This window comes from Uloborus diversus, chromosome 2, assembly GCF_026930045.1.
Source record: "Uloborus diversus isolate 005 chromosome 2, Udiv.v.3.1, whole genome shotgun sequence".
Classification (NCBI taxonomy): domain Eukaryota; kingdom Metazoa; phylum Arthropoda; class Arachnida; order Araneae; family Uloboridae; genus Uloborus; species Uloborus diversus.
The window spans coordinates 58,245,823-58,272,482 of NC_072732.1; the positions used below are offsets into that span (position 1 = coordinate 58,245,823).

The window sequence follows — 26,660 nt, forward strand, 5'->3', positions numbered from 1 at the left end:
GAGCAGAACACTGCATCCTAATTATTGTAATCCTAAATCAATTTTCTTTTAACATTTTCTCCATTAATTTAACATGTAATCATTTAAAGTACTTTTGCCTGCTTTCAGAAGCTTGTGTATGCAAAATAGTTTCTACATACTGTTTATACGTTGTAAACTGACTCATGTTAGGCAACATAGCATAAATAAGTTGAAAATATCAAGCCATTCATTTGAATGTTCATGATGTGGGGTTGAGTTATCTTGGACTGTAGATAGTAAAATCTAACTACCAAGCTGCAATACAAATGTGAACAATGTTAAGATCATGTGTTTCTAGTTGGTCTTATGTGGTTTCATTTGTTGCATCTGCCTAGTTTGTGCGCCGATTTTTTTTAAATTGATCTTGTTATAAATTTGCACTTATATTGTCTTACAGGGCTGCAATGAAAATGGCAAACATGGATGCTGTTTTTGACTTTATGTTTACCAACCCAAAAACAAAATATGGAGTAAGTAAAACTGTACATTAGGTACATTTTAGAAGCTCATTGATGTTTTTGTTTTTACTGTGCAATTTTTACTAAATAATGTTTAAATTTTCTGAAATAATAATTACTTTGATCTGAATTCTGGTTTAATATATACCAAAAAAAAAAAAAAGTTGTCTTAGTGCTATAGTTGTTGAATGTCAGATGCTTTTCAGTTCAATTAATAGGTAATAATTACCTCAGATAACTATGTCTAATAATTAAATTAAATTTTTTGTAAAAATGACCCTTTTGGGTAGGAATGCCACTGATATCAGATAATCATACTACATTCAATCTGATAATTGGCTGGTTGATAAAAAATTATAACTTTAACCACATGTTAATATTCGTCAAGCAAAACATCCACCCTTGAATCAGGCTCTATAACAAGAGATCTCAATCCTTCATGCTCTGTGCCCCCTTTGAACACTGATGTAAGATCACCCCCCTCTCCCGGCACTCCCACAATACGTGGTCAGTACAAATAGCACAATCAGCAATTTGAAACTGTAGTTGGTTAAGACAGCTGAAGCTGATTACTGAATATAGGGTTTGTACGGCCTTGAAAAACCTTGAATAGCTATTTTGCAGCGGCAGTATCGCCCATCGTAAGCACTTTTCTCCATGCTCATGATTTAATAAAAAATAATAATATATATCAGCAAAATGAACTTAGAACTGCAAACGGATAGTAGGGGTGGGGGGAAAATGTGATCGCTTCAGATAGAGTTACCAACTTCAAAATTATCGCCACTTAGCGTCTATCGTTAAACCTTTATTATAGTGACTTGATTAGAAAATATTCTCACCTGCTTTGCAATATTTGCATATCTGTGGTGAAATCTGTTACAGTAATTTTTGGTAGAAAATTATATGGGTTTGATTTTTCGATGCTAACAAGGATGATTAACTTTAAATTAACTCTTTCATTTACCTTTTTTTTTAAATGCCTACATTTTAAAAAGTGCAATCTTTTTACATCCAATATGAGAATTATATTTTATTTTTTTTCAAGCTAACTTCGCTTTATTAAGATACAAATAAATGAAAAGTATCTTTATTTTTGCTACAACGCTTATTTCAAGTTTTTAAAGCGTAATTTTATTTTCTAGTATGAGTCAAAAAGTAAAATGTTAAATCGATGGGTTAATTTTATTATTGCTTCAATGTGTCGATAGATATTAATGATATGCTTATCACAGGTCTCTTAAATGCAATTCTAAACTAATTTTAACGAAAATATTTCTTTTACAAACCGTTTGTATATTTTTGATGCCATCACTTTGATGATTGTGATCTCTTAGCATCTGCTATGGGGATGGGATTTTTTGACTTTTTAATGTTTAGTTGGCTTTGTTATAAGAGGTAAACAAATTAAATATCTTTTTATTTTTATTAAAATCACAGAATTTAAAAGTTTTAAACGAAATTCTGTGCTCTTTAAAAGTGTCTTGGGCCAAAAAGGTAAATGCTGAATCCTTGCCTGAATTTTATTATTTTTTGTTACAATTATTTTGAGTACTCTACATACAACACTTCTAGTGTTTTTTACACAATGTAGAATGGTATATAAATATTGATACTTAAGGGATGCCCATCTCCCAGAGAGCGATGCCCCCCCCCCCCCCCAATACTAGCAAAACAACCAAAAATAATTTTCTCAACAGAAAAAAGGACAACACTCAAGTTTAAGTTTCAATGATGCAGTATTTGCGCCATCAAAATTATGGAATTTTGTTTTTTCACAATTTTTTTTTTTTTTTAAAGTTATTTGACTTTGCGCAAAATTATTTGATTTTTCACAAAAAACGGACCCTGTGAAAAATTCTGGACAGACCCCTGCTTAATGTCGATAAATATGGCCTACAATCACGTTTTTAAAGATTCAATTTCTAGAAATTCTGCTGAGACCTTTTGTGCCACTAACATCAGCAAGGAAAGTCTAAAATTGGGTCTTTAAAGCTACAAGTTTCAAAATTTTTCCGGGGAATAACTCTCCTATCAGATCTTTTCTTTCACAATGTGCCCCCCCCCCCCAAACACTTTTTTCTGGTTATGTCACTGAAATAGAATTTCACTTTGGTTCAAGGCAATAAGTCACTAATAACAGGGTGTGTACACTGTGTAGATTTTTCATTCCTGGGATCCTGGAAAATAACTTCAGAAGAAAGAAAAATCATTTCATAAGTACTTAGAATTCCTGGAACTTTCTAATTAGTTCATGAAATTATTCCCAAATTAAAACCAACTCAACTTGGAAAAAGAAATCTGTACTTTAGGATTACAAAATGCAAGCACAACTGTTTGGGGAAATTTATCATGTAAACTATTAACACAAGAACAGAAGAGGGTCAGCATATTTTTTGGGAAAGAGTGAAACTTCTCCGGATGTATGTACCCATTACTCTCCGTAGCTTTGTTCTGTTTAAACTGAATAACATACATTGCATTGAAAGTTATTATGATTTCTTTTACTCATTTAGTTTTTGAAAAAGTAAGTTTTTTTAAATTTTTTAGTTGGATTGCAGAATATGAATTAAATAAATTTCCCTTGAAAAAAAAAGTTTGCCCCCCCCCCCCCCCCGCTCCCACTTTTGTGGCCAAGTTACGCCTTTCTCTGTTCTACTTTAAGATGCGCATGAAAATTCTTGATTGACTACCTTAAGAACGGCAAAACCATTAATACTGAATATTACATAGTGTTACATGAGCTCCCTTAAGATGTTTTCCACCTCCAGCTCGGTTAGTCCTATGCCGGGCTGATGAGTGCTAATAAGCACGAAACTGCAGTCCTTGGCTGGAATTGACTGAGCTGGCGGTGTATTTTATGTATTTCTGCTTTAGCCCTGGCTATAGGGCGGTAACTTACTGAATTACATAGTGTTATTCGATTGTCTGAGGGAAAAAATAAAGACTCAAATGAAGGAGAAAAGGGTGCTGTTTCGCCTGTGTGCCACAAGTTAAGAAAAGTAATAATAATATAGTTGAACTGACTGTGAATTATGTTTTAAATTCTTTCCCTACCTGCCATATTCCCCACATATGTCCTCTAGCACTATTGACTTTCTGGCAGACCTCAAAAAAGTGCTTCAAGGGGATGTGCCTCAAATGGAGATGTGATTGCCAAAGCATTGCAAAGTCATTCAACAACAAAGGCATCAATAAGTCAGAAGATTGTTGCAATGAATGTAACACTCTTAAAGAAGAGTATCTTGGTAAATAAAATTGGATTTTGCTTAAAAGTTTTTTTAAAAAAATAGTTAGTCCTGAGATTAAGTGATGTGTCATGTATCAAAATGCAAAATTTTTTATGAGAAATATTTATAAGATAAAAATAATTGATCCAAAATATTTTAAAACCCTAAGATTTGAAAAATAATATTTTAAAAATTTCATTTGATCATCATCATGAAAGATTAGGTGACAATTAATGAAAAATGAATTTTAAAAGCTGTGCTAAAAAATGAATTATATTTTGAATAAAATAAATTTTGTCCATATTTTAAGAAAAACAATGAAAATAACTAAGGATAAGATCTTACTGTGTAGAAAATTACAAAAATTATTAATATCATAGTCAAACAGTTGTAACTGTGGAGACAAAAAGAAAAAGCACTAAAAGAAACTAATTAAGAAACTTGATAGATTTTTTTAAATAACATCTTTATTTTTAATTTTTTCTTTGTTGTGTGTGATATCCTTTCTGTAGCTGTTAATGCTGTTTTTGTTTTCTCTTAGGAGCCTATGGTCCAGAGAAATGAGCTGTTATATTTTGCTGATGTATGTGCTGGTCCTGGAGGTTTCTCAGAATATGTTCTATGGCGAAAGAAATGGGAGTGTAAAGGATTTGGATTTACGTTAAAGAATGCAAATGATTTTAAATTGGAAGACTTCTTTGCTGGACCACCAGAAACATTTGAACCTTTGTATGGTAATTATATTTCAGCAATTCCAAGCATTGATACTTCTTCCTTGTAAAAGTTAACCACTATTTTATAATTTGAGCACATTGAATTTAGTTTAACATTTGCTGTTATTGGGTCATCAAAAATATTCTAATAAAAGAAAGTACTGCTTCTTGAATGCTTGAATAAAATTAAGTGAAAATGAATAAAACTTCTTAAAAGTTACATTGAAGCTCTAAATTGTGTATATCTCAAAAAGTTACACCACTCTGAAAGAAGCTTCTGATATATTGTGTGTCCTTGCCCCCATTTGTCTGTTTTGTCAGTCATTGTACGTTTCTGTTATACACTAATGCAATTCAGAAGTAGAATGTTAAAAAAAAAGTTTATTTATTTGTTAAAAACTATATACTATCAAGAATAAAAGCAATAGCTTTGTGTGGAAAAGAAAAATAAAGTAAATTACACAAATTTTGCAGAGAACTGCGTATGTGTGTTTTAGGGATACAAGGATGGTTTTTCAATGAGAAAGAAGTGTGCCTATGGAAAAAACATCTGACAAAGCAGCGAGGCAGAACAGCAAACTACTTACAAAGTAAAAATAGCAAATTAATCCAACAACCAATGAAAAAATTATAAACCAATGAAAAACCAATAGGAATGTAAACAATTTTTGAAAGCTTTCTCACAGGTGCAAGACCTATCCAAAAAAAGAAGTAGATTGACGGAAACATAAAGCCCATAAGCTAAAACGAAAAAAAAAAAAAATCAGTAGGAGCATAATATTTTTCCATTTCTAATATTGTTCTTCAATTTCATTCATTTAATGTATGCCACTGTGCATTCAGAGGAAAAAAAAATGTTTTTTTTTGGGGGGGAGAGGAGGGGGGACGTGTTGTTAAAATGCAAAATATACAAAACATACTTTTACTCTAAGTCATTCTTAAAACTATTTTCTGTTAGCACTTTTTAAATGTTTACTTCCTCAAATTCATTCTTATTTTAGCTTGCATGTAAAAACATCATTTATTTTTGAAAAATGTAATTAAAAGCATAATAAAAGTTTACATTTTAATTTATCGTTTGAAATTTCAATAGGTGTTACAGAGGATGGTGATGTATTTATCCCAGAAAATATCATTGATTTCAAGAAGAAAGTTTTTTCCAGTACAGATGACAAAGGGGTTCATTTTGTTATGGCTGATGGTGTAAATATCTGTGCATGTCTATATTTATAAAAGTATACATTTAAATTAAGTTTTTATCTTGCTCTGTAGATTTTTTTTCTAATTTAATATTTTAGAAGATTAGGCTTACTTATTAATGTTTAGAAAGAAAAAAAAAGATAATTGTTTCAAACAAAAACATCCTGTGTAAAGTCTATATTCTCTTCATAATAGGAATGATGTCCAGAAATTCTGACACATTGTAATCCAGCACTTCTTAAACAGTGGTTTTGCAAGTCCACTTTTGTTTGGTTGGGACAAGATGAAAAATATGTATTTTTCTATATTTTGCGAAAAATGTGAAGTGACTTTTAAAAATCTTTGCACATGATAGCAATACCTATTGTGTTCTAATATGCGACTTAGCATTAGGTTTCATTTCCGCACAGTGTCTCCGATCTCATCTGAGCAGAAACTACTTTTCACTATTAATATTTAGTTCAGTTTGCATGGACTTGATTTTTGACGTAGTTCGCCATAATCTATGTTATTCTTATTGTGTAGCATTGATGTTTTTTTTTTCTTATTCCTTTTATCCAGTTTGTATTATTGTTAAGTGGTTGATTAAAAAAATCTTAATCGAAAACAAGCGTGAAACTTTAAGCCTAAGTTCAAGGAATACAAAACAGAAAAATATCAAGGAATTATGATTCTGACTACTTATTACATTTTTCTGTCGAATGAACAGGAAGATGATCTCAAACTTTTATGAGTTATCTTCTGTAAAATGCTGGCAGACAAAAAAAAAAAAAAAAAAACTTTTTCATTGCTTTCAATTTTATACTAATGTTTCAATGCTTTTATTGGTAGTTATTAATACTGAATTTTGTAACCTTTTAAAAAAGGTCTTTAATTTGCTGTTTTCATCCTTTTGATCATATATTTTGAAATATATGATCATGTATTTCATTTCTTGCAAAAATTTGGTTTCCCCCCTTTTTAATGTGAACTAAACCTCGTTAAAGGGCTTGTTAAATAAAATATCTGTTTATTTTCATTGAAATCAAAGTTTGGAAATTTCTAAATGCAATTTTAAAATGATTTTAAGTTTTCAAATGTCACAAAGCTAACCACTGTGAATTGCGAGTTTATTATTATTTTTTTAAATTTTTATTCAGTTTTGTAGTGCATACATAATATTTTGAAGCATTGAAAAGCATTTTAAATGACAAATGTACCTGTTAAAAATTTCATTTATATGAAAATGTTAAATATAAGAACTGGGGACTGCGCTTGACTTGCTGCTTCATCATAAAAATAATCAGTCTGTAGACAATCATTTATTCATCATAATAAGGTGATTACACATTTAATAGGTAATTTAAATGGTTGAAACTATCAAAAGCAATTTAAGAATGTAGTTAATGCAATTTGATGTTGTATCATCGTCGAAAAATGCTTTATTGAATAATTTTACTGCCTTTTTGCTATTAAAAGTTTCACTCATGGCAGAATTTTGTCAATTTTTTCTGCTTGATGGTAGTTATTATTTGTTTTATGGTGCGTTTTTTTTAATGTTTGGAAATTAGTTATTTTTATGTATTTTTTTCAAATTGTTATTTTACAAAAAATTTGTATTTATTTCATATTTTATGTGTACTCATCCATTCTAATATCGCTTGCAATAAATTTAAAGTTTAAGATTAGCAAAATTTAAGTTCTTCATTCACTGCTTTTGCAAAAATTTGCTTATTTTTGTTTGATAAAGGTTTTTTGAGTTTATCAAGATCAAAAAAAGCCCTTTGCAAGCTTCATACCTGAGTTAAAGTTATATTTAGCAAAAAAAAAAAAAAAAAAGGCTAAATGAAATCCTAAACATGGCCATTTTTAAATTACATTTCAGAAACTTTACTGCTCCAAAGTATTTTGTTTTTACAACTGCTTGATTTTACTGATATACAAGATTTGTCCCAGATACTTAGTTTCATGCTGCACTTATTCAACAATGAATCTCATGCATCAACATTTCTGTTCAAACTAGGTTACTCGGCCCAATGCTTGCTTATATTTACTGCCTGTTTGCTCCATCTGACTTAAACCGTTCTAAAATATCATATAAATATAAAATGACTCCAGCTTAACTGTTAATGACCCATATGGAAAGTTTTCTGCAGTCAATCTGATGGAAATTCTAATAAGCTAAACTTCTCAGAGAAGTTTAAATAGGTGTTCAGATTTTAAAGTTTCATAAGCAAGCAAAAAGACTTTTTCACCAAATAAAGTATTGGCAGTGTTGAAATTTTGAATTCAAAAGTTAATACCTAAATTACAAAACCTAAAATAAAAATTTTGTACTCATTCTTCCATTTATTTTACAGATATAGCCTTATATTTGAAATATCAGTGCTCTGTCCTATTGACCAATTTACCCCACCTGACCCTACATAAATACATAGAATAATCACAGAAATAAATATAATAATAATCACTAAAAACAAAAGAGATTTGACGAATTTTGCAGCAATGGTAGCTACCTCTAAATATTATTCAATTTTGATTTTTTTAAGATATGTGAATTTTTTTTTCCATCCAAAGGAACAAAATGAGGGGGTGCCTCAGGAAAAAATAAGACTTTTAAAAATAAGATGCACCCTACCCTACATGTTATACTATATTGACAAAATTTTGGAACCTTTTTTCTTATAATTTTAAAATGTATAAAGGTCTTAAATTTTCTTTTGTTTTCTAGGGGTTTTCTGTTGAAGGAAATGAAAATATTCAAGAAATTTTATCAAAGCGCTTATATTTATGTCAGTTCCTTTGTGCCTTATCTGTCTTACGAACAGGTATGTTTTTACTCATGTCTAAAGAGCTATATTTTGTTTAAGTACATCTTAAACATATTCCATAAAATTGAGGTCAAAATTTGGCTAATTTCCTATGCTAGACAAAAAAAAAAAAAAAAAAAAAAAACTGAAAAGACTGAACAAAAATTTGTAAATTTAGTCACTGTAGCATGTTGTCTGTCATAATTTTTATCATCTTCATCTTTCCATAGCTGTATTTGAATTCGTCATTTTCGTATTTTGAGTCCTTTCTATAATAAATTCAAGTAACTTTGAAAGGTTTTTAGGAAAGTATGTTACTATCCGATTTGAACCATATTAAATTGATGTAATCAAATGGTATAAGACTGGGAGTGTTTGGTGAGTGCAGACTGATAGTCATGTGACTAATAGTCTTCATTCAGAAGCGATTTCTTTGTAGCAATCTGCAATTCAGATTAAAACATAAAAATAGTCTGCAGATTAACCCAGCATTGAATTTATTTCAATACCTGTTAATAAATCATCATCAAAGAGTGCCTGACAGTAAAATACTAAATTTAGAAATTATACTGGGTATATTCCCAGTCGATATGTGTCCTTTATGAACGAACAGGTCAAAAAGAAGGAATCCTTAAAGTGAACGGATCCATTCGTTCACTTAAAAAATGAACGACCATTCTTTTGATTGGTGAGCTTTTTGGAACATTGTATTGATGCACTTGTGATGAAATCGCATTTTTCAAAAAAATTACATACATCTTTAATTTTTTTACTCTTATTCAATCTCAAATTTCCTTTTTCCCAGTTGCAGTACAATATATTCATTCAAACCTTTTTACTTTCTGCTTTATTCATCATTTGTCTTTAATCGTTGCAGTTCATTTGCAATTTTCCATTTGCATGTATCCATTAGTAATGTTTTGTGTACCGTAAACGTGGGCTACTTTGGCCCTAGGGTTCTTTTTTTGGCCAATTTGAAAAAAAAAAATAGTACATCGTTCTCTGTAAACCTTCAGGAAGCAATTTTGAAACTTATTTTGACAGAATCTGCTGGAGAGCTGCGTCAAGGACTCAGTAATGTGTACCAAGCAGTTTGATAGATCTCTACAAGGAGCAACACTACTGGTTTTGTGTTCCTTAAGTGATAACATGTGTCTTTATAACCTCTCGGACTTTTACCTGTAGAAGCAGTTCTATAACAGCTAAGAGTTTGTGAAGTACCTATTTATGACTACTATTTGATACTTCATGTAGTGGCATAGTTTTACTTCTCATTCCTGTTAAGGTTTTTATTTAAAAAAATTTACAATAACAACATATCACCTGCCTAAAAATAACAACCTACTTTGGCCCAGCATAAAAACTTGAAAAAATCCATCAGAGAGATTTGGAAGAGAGAGGAGAAGCTAAAACTAAAACTCCAAACATGAAAAACACAAGGAAAAAAAAAACAGAAATTTTCAGCAACGGATTAAGAGAGTGATTACAGACTCAAATCCTCAGGGCTCAGTTACATGGCTTTTATTATGGAAGATGAAGAGGAACTAAAAGTTGCTCGAGGTTTAGAAAACAATGATCCATTTGCATCTACTTCTTACAAATATTGTTAAATGTTAAAATTGTTGGGAAGTTTACAGAATTTCGATATTGTGGAATGGAATAAGCTCTGGTGTACAAGGATAACTGTTCATGCGAGAAAAGAAGGTGGTAATGTTCAAAGCATGGAACGCACCAAAAAGGTTTGGACATGACCGACAATTTAGGATCCTTTGTTTTACAAATGGTGTTATCTTAACAAAATTGTTCAACCTCCAAAACTATTGAAAAGATGGCCTTGCCTTAGATCTTTTTCTTTATTTATTTTTGCTTCTTACTTCTCTGTTTCATTGTGAACTGTGTTTTTGTATTTAAAATTTGCTATAAATTAAAGCCAAAATGGATTTTAATGAAAAAGTTTCTGTTCAGAAAGGTCTACAGATTTTTTTCAAGGATCTACGACAGGCGTTGCAATGTTGCACTGTATTCTATGACCAGGGTTTTCATGAAGCCAATTCTAGTCAATTGTTTGCTTAGAATTCACTTTATCGTAAGACAATGTATTTGGGATTTAATGCACTGACTGACCGTTAAGAAACAGGTTCATTTCAGAAAAACATTAAATGCTGATTCAAGAGAAACAAAATTTGCAAATTTATACCAAAAATTTCAATAAGAATGATCAGTGAAGATATTTTTTATTTCGTTGTATATGCAGATTCTGAATTCTTAGCCCAAGTACTCTGTAGATGATTTTGATGAACTTCCATTCATCCAGTTGGAATATGTAAGAAATCAATTTACAGTTTTTCTAGGTGGTACAATTAGGGAACCAGAGGTTTAATAGCACATGAGATCATAGCAAAATACAAGGGGATTACAATTAAAGTTAAGATTTCAAAACGCTTTAATTAAGAAAAAAAATTGATCAGAATGACTTGATATTTCACCAGAGCAGTCAAATAAATGGCCATGGAAACTTGCTTGGCAAAAGAAAAAATTGTTTCAGAATGTGCCTGTAGATGCCATCATCAGGCTAATTTAAGTGGAAAAGCCTTCTTAAGATTTATAATGTTAAATGGGGATGGAGTTAAATATGGAATTTTTGTTTGCCAAAAAAGAGACAATAGATTCCTATTATTTATGAACAATTTATTAGCCTTTGCATATGACTGATAGTGAGAAGAGAAAAAGGAGAGCGTAATGAAACAAGTATCTTATGGATGAGAAACATATTAGTTGTTCGATATGCTCTCCTCCTTGTTCTATGACTAACTGCTAACTCAGAATAAGATTTATAATGTTAAATGGGGATGGAGTTAAATATGGAATTTTTGTTTGCCAAAAAAGAGACAATAGATTCCTATTATTTATGAACAATTTATTAGCCTTTGCATATGACTGATAGTGAGAAGAGAAAAAGGAGAGCGTAATGAAACAAGTATCTTATGGATGAGAAACATATTAGTTGTTCGATTTGCTCTCCTCCTTGTTCTATGACTAACTGCTAACTCAGAATGACATGTTCCACACCAGATTAGATTTTATCTGTGTGAAATTTCTGAATGTGGTAAGCATGTCAGGTCTCAGTAATTAACATACCTACACAGCAACAATTCAAACCTTTATTGAGGCATCAATCAACATATTTTTGAACTTCTTTCTTTTCGCCGAACAAGTTTAATGGCCTCGGGACTGTTTTGGTGTCATGCTGACCACAATTTTTTCAGCAGTTTGCAACACTGATAAAAATTCCAAAAATAGTCTACAAGGTAAAACAGTATTACATTAATCATAAAGCTTATTGTAAATCACTTAGCAATGTTACAAAATTGGCGGCTGCGAGATAAAAAGTAGTTTTTTTTTTTTGCAATTTTCTTGCTAATTTATAGTTTATTTGGTAACTAAGTGTTTGTTGTATTATTTTTTGTAGGTGGCCACTTTGTCTGTAAACTGTTTGATCTCTTCACTCCTTTTAGTGTAGGTCTTGTCTATCTAATGTATCATGCTTTCGAAAAAGTCTGTATATTCAAGCCAAATACAAGCCGACCAGCTAATTCTGAAAGGTATTTAGAAATATATTTTTTCATTATCATTATTATGTTTTGAAAAAAAAACTAAATTTTTCATTAGTATTCAAGCCAACGAGTTAATTCTGAAAGGTATTCAGTTCATGTTTTTTCATTATTACTACTATTTTTTTAAAAAATAAAACTTTTTATTAGCATTTCATAAAATGTTTTTTCTTATTAAAATTTATAGTATTAACTATAAATCGTTGAAAATACAGTGAAGCACCATTTATACGTTTCTCTTTTATATATTTTTATCATTTATAAGTTTTTTAAATTGGTCACTGCAGAATCCAATACATAATTACGCATACCTATTATACGTTTTTTCATTTATACACTTTTTCATACAGTCCATTCAAAAACGTATTAACGGTGCTTCACTGTACATCAAACTATAGGCATTTTCTGTTTAGAATTTGTGGTACCGCTTTTTCAACCAATTGATTAAAATTGTAAAACATTTTCAATTATAGGTTACAATCTCACCTGTTTATACATTTTCTGGCTCTTCTTTTGAAAATCTTTGTCCCCCTAAGGGGTTTGGTACTGTATTTGTTTAACTAATTGTGAATCTGGTCATTAGCATAATTCTTTTATATAATTTCAATTTTATAGTTCTTTATTTCCTTATTATTTGTTTATTTATCAAACTTAGTCTCATCAGTTGTTGCATTTTGACTATCTAAGGCCTTACTGTTTATAATTTGAGACTTTTGTAGGCTGTACACTCATGCACTTATTTTTCTTATCGCATTGCAAAAGAATTTCATTGAAATCCTCATTTTTCAAATGAGGCAGTGAGAAGCAAAGGGATGTTAGTGCCAAAGTTAAGAATTTGGAGAGAATCAGTATAAATTGTGTAGGAGAACCTCTCCCACCATTTTTGGGTAAGAAATGATACTAGTAGCTCTGATGGATGCTATATAGCATGATTTAGAAAAAAAAAATCAATGAAAGGGTTCCCTAGATCTGAACTCTAAATGCATTTTATTCAAAACTTTAAAAAGTCCACTTATATCCCTTTGCTTCTCATGGCTTCAAATGTGCTTTTTTGTGTTACTGTCTTACATTTTATCACTGAGTTTTTTTCCTTTCTAGTTCTTCATTATGAAGTACAAGAAAATTTAAAAATTGCTGAAATATTCATCTGCTAGACTCATTTTTAATTGCTTATATTTATTCAATCATATAATTTTTGGATATAGTTCCATAGAAAATGTATAAAAATTGTGTCACTGAAGTTATTTAAAATTGTTGCTTAGGTGTAATACGTACATTTAATGGAAAATAGTATTGGAAACCTTTAATGCTAAACATTTACCTTTATACAAATTGTAAAATTTTGAGGATCGCGTTTTCTCACCTTTCATTGGTGTACTCTCCAATAGTCCCATATTAATCCTATTAACTGCAGCATACGTTTATATAGTCCCTTACGAAATACAATCATGTGCATTGTGCTGCTACCAATAAAATTGTCCCCCCCCCCCCTGCATGCATTACAATAATCTTGCCGGAAAATGAGAAGAATATTAATTCAGGGGGGGGGGGGGGAATTGAAGAGGAGAATTTTTGCTGAAACGGTGAAAGTAACAACTGCAATTATTGCTTGTGTTTTTGTTTGTGACTGAAACTCCTTTTTTATTTTTCTCTATCTTCTAGTTTTGTTTACTGTTTGTATTAGTTACTTTATTCTGAAAATTAGTGCAGTGTATGCCATGTTGTTTTATGTGTACCAGGATTCAAAAATATCATATCTTCAATAATATCGAAAATTTCCGATATTTTGATATATATCGGATATTTTGTTATATGTCGGATATTTTCAATTTGCACAAACTAACATCTTCAAAATTGTCAATGCATCTTCAAAAATCACTATTTATTTTCTTATATTATAATTGTAATATATAGACTTAAAATGAATGTTTCTTTCATTATTTATTTCTAATATTTCATTTTACATTTCTATCAATTTTAATGGAGTTAATTTAGCACTAGCAGTTTTACTCATTTTTCTTCTATTAGCTACACTTTTATAGTTATATGACTCAGAAATAAATAACATGCTTTACTCGGTGCACAGTCATAAGACTTTTTCTGATCAATGTTTAATATTTAATTAAGCACTTTTAATATTAATTAAAATTGTTACATTACTAATAACTTAATGAATATAAAATACAAGTAAAAATGGAATATTATATTACTTTGTTATACTAATGATGTATTTATACATCATAAAAATATAGTACATAACTTTTTGGCTATTTTTTAATAATAAATATTATAAATATTATGCATTTTATTATATATTTATTATGTATTTATTAACTATATATTTTTTAATAATTAATATACTTTTTATATTGAAAATATCATAGTTGAAAAAATAAATATCAAAATATCATATTTTCAAAATAAGTATCGGATATATATCGGCGAACCCTGATGTGTACAGCCATGTTTCCGGATATATCACATGAAAATCAAGTTCTAACCTCTTTTTCTTTTCATAATACTTTTACTCTAAACTGTACATTTTGTATTTTCAGTTTGTTCTTTTTTTGTGAAAGTAAAATTTGTAGGCAGCATAACTTGCACTTATTTTCTCCCTAGTGCATTACATGAATACTAACGCCTGTGTAAAACTCTTTGGCACTGGGGAATAAATCTTGTACATTTTCCTTGGCAGGTTGGAGATTAAATCATTAATTTACACACTATTTACAGTAACTACTTCCTATTTTATGCACTTTATAAATCAGATGATGAAGTTGACAGGTTCTTAGAAATTATTTATTTTAAATTTTTGTCTTCAAACCCCTCTTTTCTTTGAAGCATTAAGTGGTAGGTTTAAATGTTTATGATATCCTGAAATATTTCATGTATTTATTTCAGGTACATTATTTGTAAGTGGAGGAAAGAAAACACTAAAAATATCTGTGATTATATGTATGAAGTAAATTGCCATATTGCAAAGAGGTGTGGTGAAGCTTCTGATGTGGATGTGAGAGAAATTGTTCCCCTTGCTGTTCTTAAAGAAGATCAAGCATTTTATGATTATATTGTTAACTCAAATAATCGGTAAGTGTTTTAATTTATTGATTTAATACTGGATGGATTTTTTAAAAATAACGTTTAAAAATCTTTATAAAACATCTTAAACAATTTTTTTTTAAAAAGAGGCACTAATATATTCACAGTAGAAATTTGAAAATTCAAAATGATATGATTGGGGGGAGGAGTTTGTCAATAGTGTTCAAGCAGGAAAAATATTTTTATCATCATTAGTAACAATGTCTGTTAAAGTATTTCTCCTGTTGTCATATTACTTTTATCTAATTAAGATTTCTTTTTAAAAAATTAAAAAAATTATATTCTATTAATTTTGTGCATATTCATTTTGAACTACATGCATGCGGTTAAAACTAAATCATTGTGAGCATTTTCATAACTTATTTCATGAATAAGTTATGAAAATGCCCCAGATTGTATGCATTAAAAAATCACTACCCTATGCATTCAAATATGTGCTAAAAATACTTGAAGTATGCACCAAAACTTTAAATATATGCAATAATAATTCTTTTATCTGCATAGAGAAAACTTGTCCCAATGTCAAGAGTAAAAACTGATTGCCCTTTCTATTTTAATAATAAGATGAGGAATATGTGTTAAAACAATTGTTCATAACAACAATAAATCACTATTTCTTCTTTAATATGTTTTTCCAGTTAGGCAGTCTTTTGTCATTTAATGTCATTTCTAAGGATTTTTCTTATTAGCTACCAGAATGGACAGTGTTAGTTTACTTAAAATAGTTTTCTTTTAGTCATCCGATTTTTCTTTCTTTGAAAAGCAAAATACTTGCTTTTAATTTTCTTAAAGTTTAAAAAAAAATGTAAAAGCAAGTGAAAAACTGAGCAATATTCAGTTGTTTAAAAAATAAAAAGCTGTATTTTAGCATCATTGTTAAAAAAGAAGCAAAAATATTTAATTGCATATTCATATATTCATTTGCATATAATCTGGGCTGGATTCATGAGTTAAATAGAGATGTTTGCAACAACATCCTGCTGGAAATTGATTTGTGTGTAAGCAGTCCTGTAAAAAAAAAAAAAAAAACTGTTACACTGCTATAGGGTTTTTTTTTCTTATATCAACTTGATCAGTGAACCATGCCTTCTTTCAGTGCTCCCATTTACAACTTGAAAAAACCGTATCTTTCATTGTAGAGTTAAGTAAGCACAACATGGTTATTGGTATCAAGCTTGATCTATTTTTATTAAGTTACAGTGAGAAATTTTATTTGATTCCTCCACATTTACTCTTTGAAGTTATTTAAATTTTTTTAAATAAGTTTTGTATCTTCATAGTGAGTTGCTAAAATGATCTCTTACTAACTTTCTATATAGAGTTTTATGTTTTTATATAGAGTAATTTTAGTTAGACCTCTTAATGCAGGGGTGCCCATTCCCCAAATAAGAACAGTATATCCCCACAAATGCCCAAGAGCAAAGCTGAAGACTCTTTAAACGAAACTCTTAAAATTTTCAACAGTGTTGTCAGTGTCACTGCCCCCCCCCCCCCCTTTTTTGGACAACCCTGCTTAACACCAGCTTCATCATCAATCCTCTCCCCATATTTCTTGTTTACGTGTGTAGATTTTTTTTGCCTCTGTTGACATGGGAGTAGATCCTTTATAAGTTGGTTGAAGTGTAGCACAATAAGTAAACTGATCATAAACTTTAAATGATGTTTAAATTAGATTTGCAAAATTCATTTTTTAACCTAACTTTAAGCACAAAATAATATTTAGCACTGGAGAAGAAAAGGTGGAATAATCCTTTTAAGTAATAAGGAATCAAAATTACTTTCATGAAAATCCCTCTTTCCCATTGTTAGTGAGGACTGTAGGTCCCATAATTAGCATTCTATTGCTGTGTATAACCACTTAGATTCAGGTGGATAAAGTATGTAATATGCAATTTATGAAAGTATGTTTCACCTTTAAATTGAAAATAAAGAGATAAATAAACCTAGAAAATGAACTTTTATTTTCGCTGAAAAAGGACTATCAACATTGAATATTTATAAAACCTGATCTGAGTTGAAAACCCCAAGTATGGGAGCTCTACTTTGTTTCCTTATATGAGGTGATGATGAACTGTAGAATAATAAAGGCAAATGGATTTAAAAAAAATAATGAAAAGACATTTTATTCTCAAATAAACAATTGCAAAATCCTAGCAAATGAACATTAAACAATCAATTGCAAAATCTTAACATAGCTATGTCATTGCGAACACTCATATTAATTAGTAAACAACTGAATGTTGCCACTCAAAGACAGTTTTAACAAGTAAGTAATAATCTGATCTTATGCATAAGTTAAGGTCCCTTGTTAGCTCTTTGCCCTGTATTTATGATTATCTTTTTTTCTTTTAGATTAGGTGCAAGACAAGTGATTCATCTAGATAAAATTAGGGCATTTGCCCAGAACAGGTATATTTTGTATATTTTGATTTAACTGTCAAATCAATTTATTTTTGCAGTGAAAAAGAGTACATTTTGAAAATTTCTATTACTGTGTTTATTTTAAGTTGAGGAAATTATTCAAAAATGGAGAAGAATCGATGCCCAATAGAAAGCATATGAAATATATTTCTGTAAAACTATAGTTGGGACAAGCCCAACCTGGCAGCATCATAATACTGTGATTAGGCTCTGCATAGTCATTATAATGTGGACAGATTAAGTTTGCCCCAACTATATTTGTCTAACTGATTTATCTGAAGGAAATGTGCTAACTTATGTATTGTTTTCATAATGATGTATCATTTTTGCATGTCAAAGAATTCCAAACCAAGTACTTGGTGATTATTCACTCACTTGATTGGCAACACAAACCATATATAAGCTTTTGAACTGCCAGCTATCTGAAAAACCTGTTAATACTGGTAACAAATTTTGAATGTGCAATCTATATAAACAAAACAAAGCATATATATGTGAGTGTATGTATGTTCCCCATACAAATCCATAGTTTACATTGGATCTTGACCAAGTTTGGCAGGAAGATACTTGAGCCTCTGAGAAGGAACGTAGGGGGTTTATTTGAATGCCAAAAAAGTACCGAACCTTTCAAATTTTAATTTTAGGACCCAAAAATGGCATTAAATGACTCTTTCCATCCGAAATTATTTGCTTTCAATGCAGCTTTTTTTTTTTTTTGACTGTGGTCACTTTTTTAGTTTTAACCCATTAGGGGCCAAAGCTCCCATTGCGGGAACATCTACTTTTTAATATTTTTAAAAAATGCATTCCATGTGAATTTTAACAAAACGGAGCGTATCATTAAAAAAAAAATCCGTAGAATCATTGTATTTTCTACATTTTTTTCAAAAAATGGAACTTTGCTTTTTTTTACGAAGATGTAAAAAATTAAAAAAACCAAATTAATGGATTCTTAATTTTTTTTCAAGCGCTATGCATATTTAAAGCAGATATTGTAACAAATAATATATGAAAAACCCGGAATGAAACGATTAATTTAAAGCAATGCTACAAGCGCTTAAAGTTTTTGCTCCTGCAGTGGGAGATTTGGCGGGAACCGGTAGCATTCTTCCTCTTTTATGTGCAAGGACTTACAAAGAAGAAAGGAATGCTGCTAGGAAGAAAGAGGCAACCTACATCACGAAGCACATGTACCCCTTTCTAAGTCTTTCGAAAAAGGATTCTTAGAACTTTGTTTTGTGAATAGTGAATGTTTCTACTATTCTCAAGATAGTATGACCGAGAACAGTACTATATTTTTCCTTCTCTTGCGAATTTATCCTTTTGGCAGAATTAACTTTCAAATTTTGAGATCTTTATCGATAAGAAAAAAAAAATGAGTTAAGTTTTTACCAGTGCTATAAGCTTTGGAGTATTTTAATACTCTAGATTCTGATGATTATTCAGATGAAGATAGTATTGTATGTTTGCCCCCTGATCTTTGCCTTGTGACAGATGAAGAGGATGTAGCTGAAAATAAAATAATTCTAAATACGGATATTCCTAACGACGTTTGTGGAGAAGTAGAAGTAACAGCTAAAAAAATTAAGAAGAAGAAAAAAAAGGGCCCTAAATTCTAGAAAAAAGAAAGATAACTTTACCAGCGGAAACAAAACGCAATGAAGACAAAGCAAAGTCGAGCTGTAATTTTAATGATGCCGCAGGTAATGGTATCATGCTTAATGTAGACATTCCAAAACAAGGAGAAGCTGTAGTTTCTATTAAGAAGGGTCAAAAAAGAAAATTGATATTTCCCTTAAATCCACAGAAAAAAAAACTGAAAGCAAAAACGTAATGAAAATAATGATAAACTGAATGAAAACGTCAGAGCAAAAAAAAAGTCAAAAGAAACCATTTGTGATTCAAAGTGGAAAGGTTATCCACTAAACTTATAAGTTTATGTTGGAAAAAACACAGCAAAGAAGGACAGTAGACCTGCGGGAACAAGAGTTGTTTCGGATTTAATTGACTGTATCGACAATCCTAGAAAGCATAAAATGTATATGGACAATTTTTTTATTTCCATAGAATTGCTGGAAGAAATGAAAAATCAAGAGTTTCTCGCTACACGAGCTATAACAGAAATTAGACTAAAAGACTGCCCTCTCAATAAAAGTACATTACTGGTAAAAAATGAAAGAGGATGTTTCAAATCCATTCAAACTGAGAACTTATGTGTAGTAAAATGGAAAGATAACAAAATAGTATGTTAAGCTTCAAATTTTGAGACAGAAGCTCCCTTAGGAATACCCAAAAGATGGTGTTCTGAAGATAAAAGAGAAAAGATTTGCCTCAACTGCATTAAATTTTCTTGTATAATAAATATACGGGTGGTGTGAATCTCTTAGATCAATTTCTAAGCACGTACAGACCTCGTATCAAAGGGAAAATATGGTGGTGGCCTTTTATTACAAATACACTAAATATGGCTGTTGTAGCAGCCTGGAGAATTCACAAAGAGTTCAAGGACGAAATGATGCAACTAGAATTTTTAAGGGATATAACTAAAGCTCCAATGAAAAGTTCAAAGGAAGATTTCGTAAATCCCCAGTCAGGGCCTTGCGGACCAGTGAACTCTACTGTATGTTTTGATGAGTAAACCATATCATTTTAAACGCAGGAAAACAATCTCACTGTAAATATTGGAAAGAGAGCACTCAAACCAAGTGTGAAAAATGCAATGTAATGCTGCATCAAAATTGTACTGCATATTTTCATAAAAGGGAAATGAGTCGGCAGGTTTAAGAAGGGAATAAAGACCAAAAATGTCAAATTATTATTATTATTTTTTTGCAATCTAAAATATCTCCTAGTTTCAATCTACATGTGGGTGGTAAGAAATAAACATTCCCTAGTGATAGTAATCGAGCGTTGAATTTAGCCTCAGGTGTAAGAAGGAAACAAATCCCGGATTTATTTCCTTCTTAGAACTTATAATTAATTGGTTCGCTAGGTTGCAGCAAGAGTAGTTAACCAATTGAGAAAACTATTTCCAATGTTTATTATATGATTGTTCGTTGTTGGTTTACAAAACGTTTGTTTTTTTCAGTGTGTCAAAGTCTATATCGTTATTTCCATTAAATTATGATTAATCAACTATTTATTATTAACTTATTTACTACAACAATGTCATCGGGAGATTCATAAAACGGAGACATTCGCAAATTCGAAATACAGACATTTAATATATGAATTGTCAACTGCAGGATATTTAATTACTCGTGAGTTCATTGATTGTCCTGTCAAAAGAAGTTTCCTCTTGCAAAAAACAAGAACTGATGTAAAATTTCGCACGGATCCAGCTTAAAACGATAAACTTGCAATAAATTCTAAAAAATTGGATGATCTGAAAAAACTTCTTCTTTACATTCCAGACGAAAGGAAACCTTTTAAGGACGTCATGGTATCTTGGCCTATTACACCTCACAGGGATGAAGATCACGTTGAGAATTGATTTTGTGTTTTTTTTCTTTATAATTTAATTTTTACTTCTCATAATTTAACCTTTTCACTTTTGTAATTTTCAATTAAATAAAGTAGTAATTTCTTACTGATTTCCAAAGCTGTTTGCTATTTTTACCTCGATAAATGTCATAAGTTTTAAGAAGAAAATAAATCCAACAACTTCTACCAGATCTATAAAAATACTAAACAGTTTCAATATTTTTCCACGATACTACATTACACTTAACCGAGCTCTCAAACCCCTGTACAAAGCCGGAAGATATTGGATGAAATTTTCGAAACTAATACAGTTTTTTTTTTTTAATTTCCCAAAAATTCGATTTTTGGACTTATTCCCTTTTCAAACCTGTCGATTCAATTGAAGATTGACAAAATGGTTAAGTTTTTTTCTTTATATTTATAGTTTGTTTACTTTTAGTACTTCTCTTTGCGTGCAAAATGCAAATGAAATAAAGCTTTCGTTTTGGAATAGAATATGCACAGATGCACATATGTACGTAATTTTTGTGATTGATTTCTGTGTTTCTTCATAAAAACAAGAATATATTTGAGACGCGGCTCTTTTAAAACACGATAGGAAAAAGTAGTAGAAAGAAAACCAAATGCAGAAGAAACGCAGTTGAGACAGCAGATGTTTTTCCCCTTCAAAAGCGTCAAAGCTCCCACTACAGGAATAGTCTATAATTTCTAAATGGTTGCAGTTCTTTTGAAAATTTCAAATGCACTGTACAATAAATATATATCTTTTATGAAAGACGTAAATTTTTTCTAGATTTTTTATGTTTATATAGCAGTGTTTAATGGGTTAAAGACTTTTAAACTGCTCTTACTCCTGACTTCTAAAAATGCAGATTTCTTTTCATAAATGCCATGATAAAGGTAGGGTCTGGTGGGGGAAAGTGGTCAATGGGGTAAAGTGGTCATACGACAAATAAATGGCTATAGCTTGGAAATAAACGTTCGAATGAATGTGAAACTTTTATCTTCGAGTAAAGCAGTTAGAAACTACATTTTGAGTACAAAATTTTACAACTGGCAAAATTTTATTTGGTAAAAAAAAATATTTTGCGTGAACATGAAAAATTTTAAAATCTAAACACCTATTTTAACATTCTTGGGAAATTTTGTTTGTTAGAATTATGAACAGATTGACTGCATAGAAAGCTTCCTACATGTCTCAAGAACTCTTACTCATTAGCAGTTAGCGGAATCTATTTTAGATAATTTTTTAGAACAATTTAAGTAAGATGGGGTAAAGTGGTCATAATATTAGGCTTAACGAATATTGTTCTTCTAGTGTCACTTAAGCTTTAGGTATAAGGCAGATACAAATTAAATATTAATTTTACTCAATATGTATTGTTTTTACAGTAAACGGGGTTAAATATACGAGTATATGCGTATATATACACATATACACTCGTGTAGACATGTACATAGACGTATTCACATAAATGCGCCAATAAATACATATATGAGTATCTGCAAGTATTTTTATGCATACAGCTATACATTCTACTATACACGTATATGCTCGCTTATACTCGTATATATAAGAACACTTATATACTCAGCTAGACACGTATATACACGTACGTACTCGAGTAGACACTTACATACAAGCATATGATGTAAAAGTATACAGGGTGAGTTTACATTCTTGAGTAAATTAATAAAAGGTGTTAGAGAAGAGGAGAAGAAGTAAGAGTTAATAAGGAACATATGGTCACAAACACAATGCTGACGCGCTACATGCACGCAAAGTGAGAAATTGATGGATGCAAAAAAAGTCACAAATTTCTCTCTCTCTCTCTCTCTCTCTCTCTCTCTCTCTCTCTCTCTCTCTCTCTATATATATATATATATATATATATATATATATATATATATATATATATATATATATATATATATTATATTAGGACTTAAGAAAGTTTTAAAGCGATTGATGAAATTTACGGCCTTTAGCTGTAATACATGCGTCGTATTCACAGATCCCTCTCTGTTGCAATAACGAGACTTTTGAAAAACTTTCATCATCCGCTGCGCCTTTGATGCGACGCGTGTATTAGAGCTACTACAGACCGTAACTTTCAACAACTGCTCTAAATATTTCTTAGAAACTAAAATATTAGGTAAAATCATCTTTGTGCAACAAATTTGTGCCCTGCTTTGCCTCCTGGCTTTGTGTGCATGTAGCCCGTCAGTGATTATAACTTCCTTATGATTCTTTGCTTCTTATCCTCCCCTCTCACACCCCTTTGATTTTTGCCCAAGAGCTTAGATTCACTCTGTAGGCCGACATGTATATAAGCGTATATTCTCGTGTATACATACATGTACTGGTGTATACACGTTAATGTACGTATATATGTCTATACAGGTATATAATCGTGTGTACACGTATACATGTGTATATACTCGTGCTTCCATATTATATATACGTGAGTAGACACGTACAAAGACGCACTGGATGTATCCACGAATTAACTCGTGTATACCCGTATATGTATGCATGTACACTTATATATGCGTATATACGTCTACTATACACATATATACTCAAGTATGCACGTATTTTCTCGAGATACAAGTACATGCGTGCATATAATGTTCGTTTATACTCGTAATTACTCGTATATACACGTGACACGTACGTATATGTGACACGTATATACATGTGACACGTATGTAGACACGTATACACTCCTGTAGGTAATCAAGTATACATGCTTATATACTCGTATATACACGTATATACTTGAGTAGGCACGTGCATGCATGTACCTGATGTATACATGTATCTACTCAAATAGGAACGTGTTTACTCGTGTATAACACGACACGTATATATTCGTGTATACAGGCATGTACTCGTGAATATACTTGTAATTATAAAAACAATTGAAATATACAAGTATTAGGGTTCTTTATAATGGTTTTGCTACTATTTTTAACTATGACCACTTTACCCCATGCTATGACCACTTTCCCCCACCCCATGGGGTAAAGTGGTCATAAAAACATAGGGAAAAGAAAGTGCTATAAAACTACGAAAATCAATATTTTTCTTCTTAAAATTCAATGTACCGTGTTCTTTAATAATGCAATGTAAAATAACAACAAAAAAAGTTGAACTGTTTAAAGAATTTGCTGCATTTATTATCCACCTAAGTTGAAAACCTACGATTTTATGACCACTTTACCCCACCAGACCCTATAAAGTTGGTATTAGCTACAAGGTAATGTACAGGAGTCATTTATTTTCTGCTCTAAGATTAAAACAAAGGTGAATTTTTTCTGTTCCAAGATTTATACAAATAGGTAGTTTATAGTTAGTTTACCTGTTTCGAAGTATTACGCAAATTGTCTGAATCTAAAGTAAAACGTTTATCAAATTGATGCAGAAATTCATCGAAAGCCTATCAGTAGGTTATAGACATTTTCCATGCATATACATTTTTTCATTTAATTTTATAGTTCTAGTTCCTTTTTACTGTAAAAATGCTCACATTTTCAATTATTTATCATTATTTATTTTTGTTTTCAGTGAACTACATGATGAACGTCAAAATGACTTAAAAAAACAATGTTTGACATATTGGCAGGTAAATATGTTTATGTCTAAGTAAAGTTAAAGTTTAGGTTACTTTTTTCAGAAGGGAAGATGGTCTGAAGTATTTGAACATATGCTTAGCAGCTCAGCTTCTATGTTGCAAACAGAGAGACAAAAATTTTTTTACAGTTGATCCTGTTTCTCTCAAATGTTGAGGGTACAGAAAAAAAGAAAAAAAATGAGAAGGACAGGTTTTTCGAGACATGGAGTATTTGATTTATATATTCCTCTAGCAACTATGTGTTTAAGAAATACCTACATTTTTAAGGAACCTGATAAAAATTTAGTAGTCAAAAAAATCTGTTCACAAAATTTGATTGTTTTTTTTTGTTTTGTTTTATCAACAATTCTTTTTACTGGCAAAGGCAGTAAATTCACCCTGACCAATATTTTCCTGCAATACTAAAAGGTTTCTCAGAGTTTCAATTGTTTTACAACATGTTTTGTAGTAACTTTTGGGATATCTGTGCGCTCCTGTTTCATCATCATAATCTTCAGGATTGAACCAACTTCTTCAGCAGCATCAATCATTTACAGGATTTTCTTTTTCACGACACCATTTGAACCATAAAGTCAGCAGGGTCCGCAGACCTCCTATTTTTTCCTATTTTCTTACTTTTTTAAAATTTTCAAAAATTTTCCTGTTTTTTCCTATTTTTTTCAATGCATAATCTTACTTCCGCCTTTTTACCCATACTACTATATTTTTGTGCACCTTTATCCACAGACAGTGGCGAATCCAGACGATCCTGTTGGGAGGGGCGATTGAGTAATGCATCAAGGGGGAGGGGAGAGGGGACTAATGAAAATAAAATTTGGAAAAAAGTTTAAGAACTGAAGCATTTTTTAAAAATATTTTTTTGGAATAATGTGTATTGTTCAAAGAGTTTGAATGAAAGTTATAAGTGTTTCGAGTACCACACACACACAAAAATGAAAAATTGAAAAAAAAAAAGAGTTTCTATACTAGTATTCTGTCTGGATCTATTATCTAATCTAAACCTTTCAACTTTTGATTCGTTTGAGGACTCTTGAAGTTTTTCCGTAGCTATTCAGGTCCTCAATCGTACTTTTTTCCTTATAAAAGAAAGGTTGCAGTATTAAAATGGCATCTCTTTTTACCAGTTTTCATACCAAACATAATAAAATACTAAAATTGCTTTTGTAAATAAAATTTGAAGATAGTTATGGATTTGTTTCTTCTTCAGTTGTTTAATATTCCCACATAAATAGGAATGTTTGCAGGCTCTCCCCTGAAAATGTTTGTTAGAAACGCCATTTTTAGACTATTTGGTGGTTAATAAGAGGAAGGGAAGTTTGGTGGTCCCTTTTCGGAAATTTTTTGAAATTTAAGGGTATATTTTCGAAAACACAATTGGTTACTATCTTTGTGTTCTTGAAGGGAAAGGATGAGATTCAGGAATTCTTCCCAGTTGTTTTATGATATTAAAGATTTTATGATTATGATATTAATGCAATTTTATATGTCATTAGTAATGCTAAAAACCAGGGGGTTTGGGGGTTTCCCCCGGAAATTTTTTTGGAACTGAAGTATTAAAAACGCAATTTTAAGCCAGCTTTGATAAGGTAGCAGAAAACATGGGGTTCAGAACTTTTTTCTAGAAACTTTTCAATGTAAGAGTTCCAAAAACGCTGTTTTAGACAATCTTTGAATGATGTTGAAAGATGAGGAAAGAAGGGCATGAGATCTCCTCTCCAGCAATTTTTCGAAATTGAAGTCTCAAAAAAACACAGTTGTATGCCATCTTTTATGACGTAAGAGGAAGGAATGGGGTTTGGAACTCCCCATCAGAAATTGTTCGAAATTGGAGCCTTGAAATGCGATAATTAACCATCATTGGTAGTGTTAAGGGAAGGGATGCAGTCAGGAGTTATTATCCCTCAACATTTAAATATTGAAACTTTAAAAACGTAATGTTAGTGGGTCTTCATTGACGTTAGGGGAAGGACTTGAGATCGAGGGCTCTCCCCCGGAAT

The 26,660-nt window shown here is 30.8% G+C and overlaps 1 protein-coding gene across 1 annotated transcript in view; it reads left to right on the top strand.

Annotated features, from left to right (window-relative positions):
- LOC129235170 (cap-specific mRNA (nucleoside-2'-O-)-methyltransferase 1-like) overlaps positions 1-26,660 on the top strand; it is an 84,694-nt gene that overhangs the window by 36,946 nt on the left and 21,088 nt on the right. Inside the window, exons 10-17 of the mRNA XM_054868859.1 lie at positions 419-491; positions 4,251-4,443; positions 5,516-5,625; positions 8,333-8,429; positions 11,881-12,013; positions 14,924-15,109; positions 17,474-17,530; positions 24,597-24,654. Coding sequence (XP_054724834.1) covers positions 419-491; positions 4,251-4,443; positions 5,516-5,625; positions 8,333-8,429; positions 11,881-12,013; positions 14,924-15,109; positions 17,474-17,530; positions 24,597-24,654 — 907 coding nt within the window. The remainder of the gene's footprint in view (positions 1-418; positions 492-4,250; positions 4,444-5,515; positions 5,626-8,332; positions 8,430-11,880; positions 12,014-14,923; positions 15,110-17,473; positions 17,531-24,596; positions 24,655-26,660) is intronic.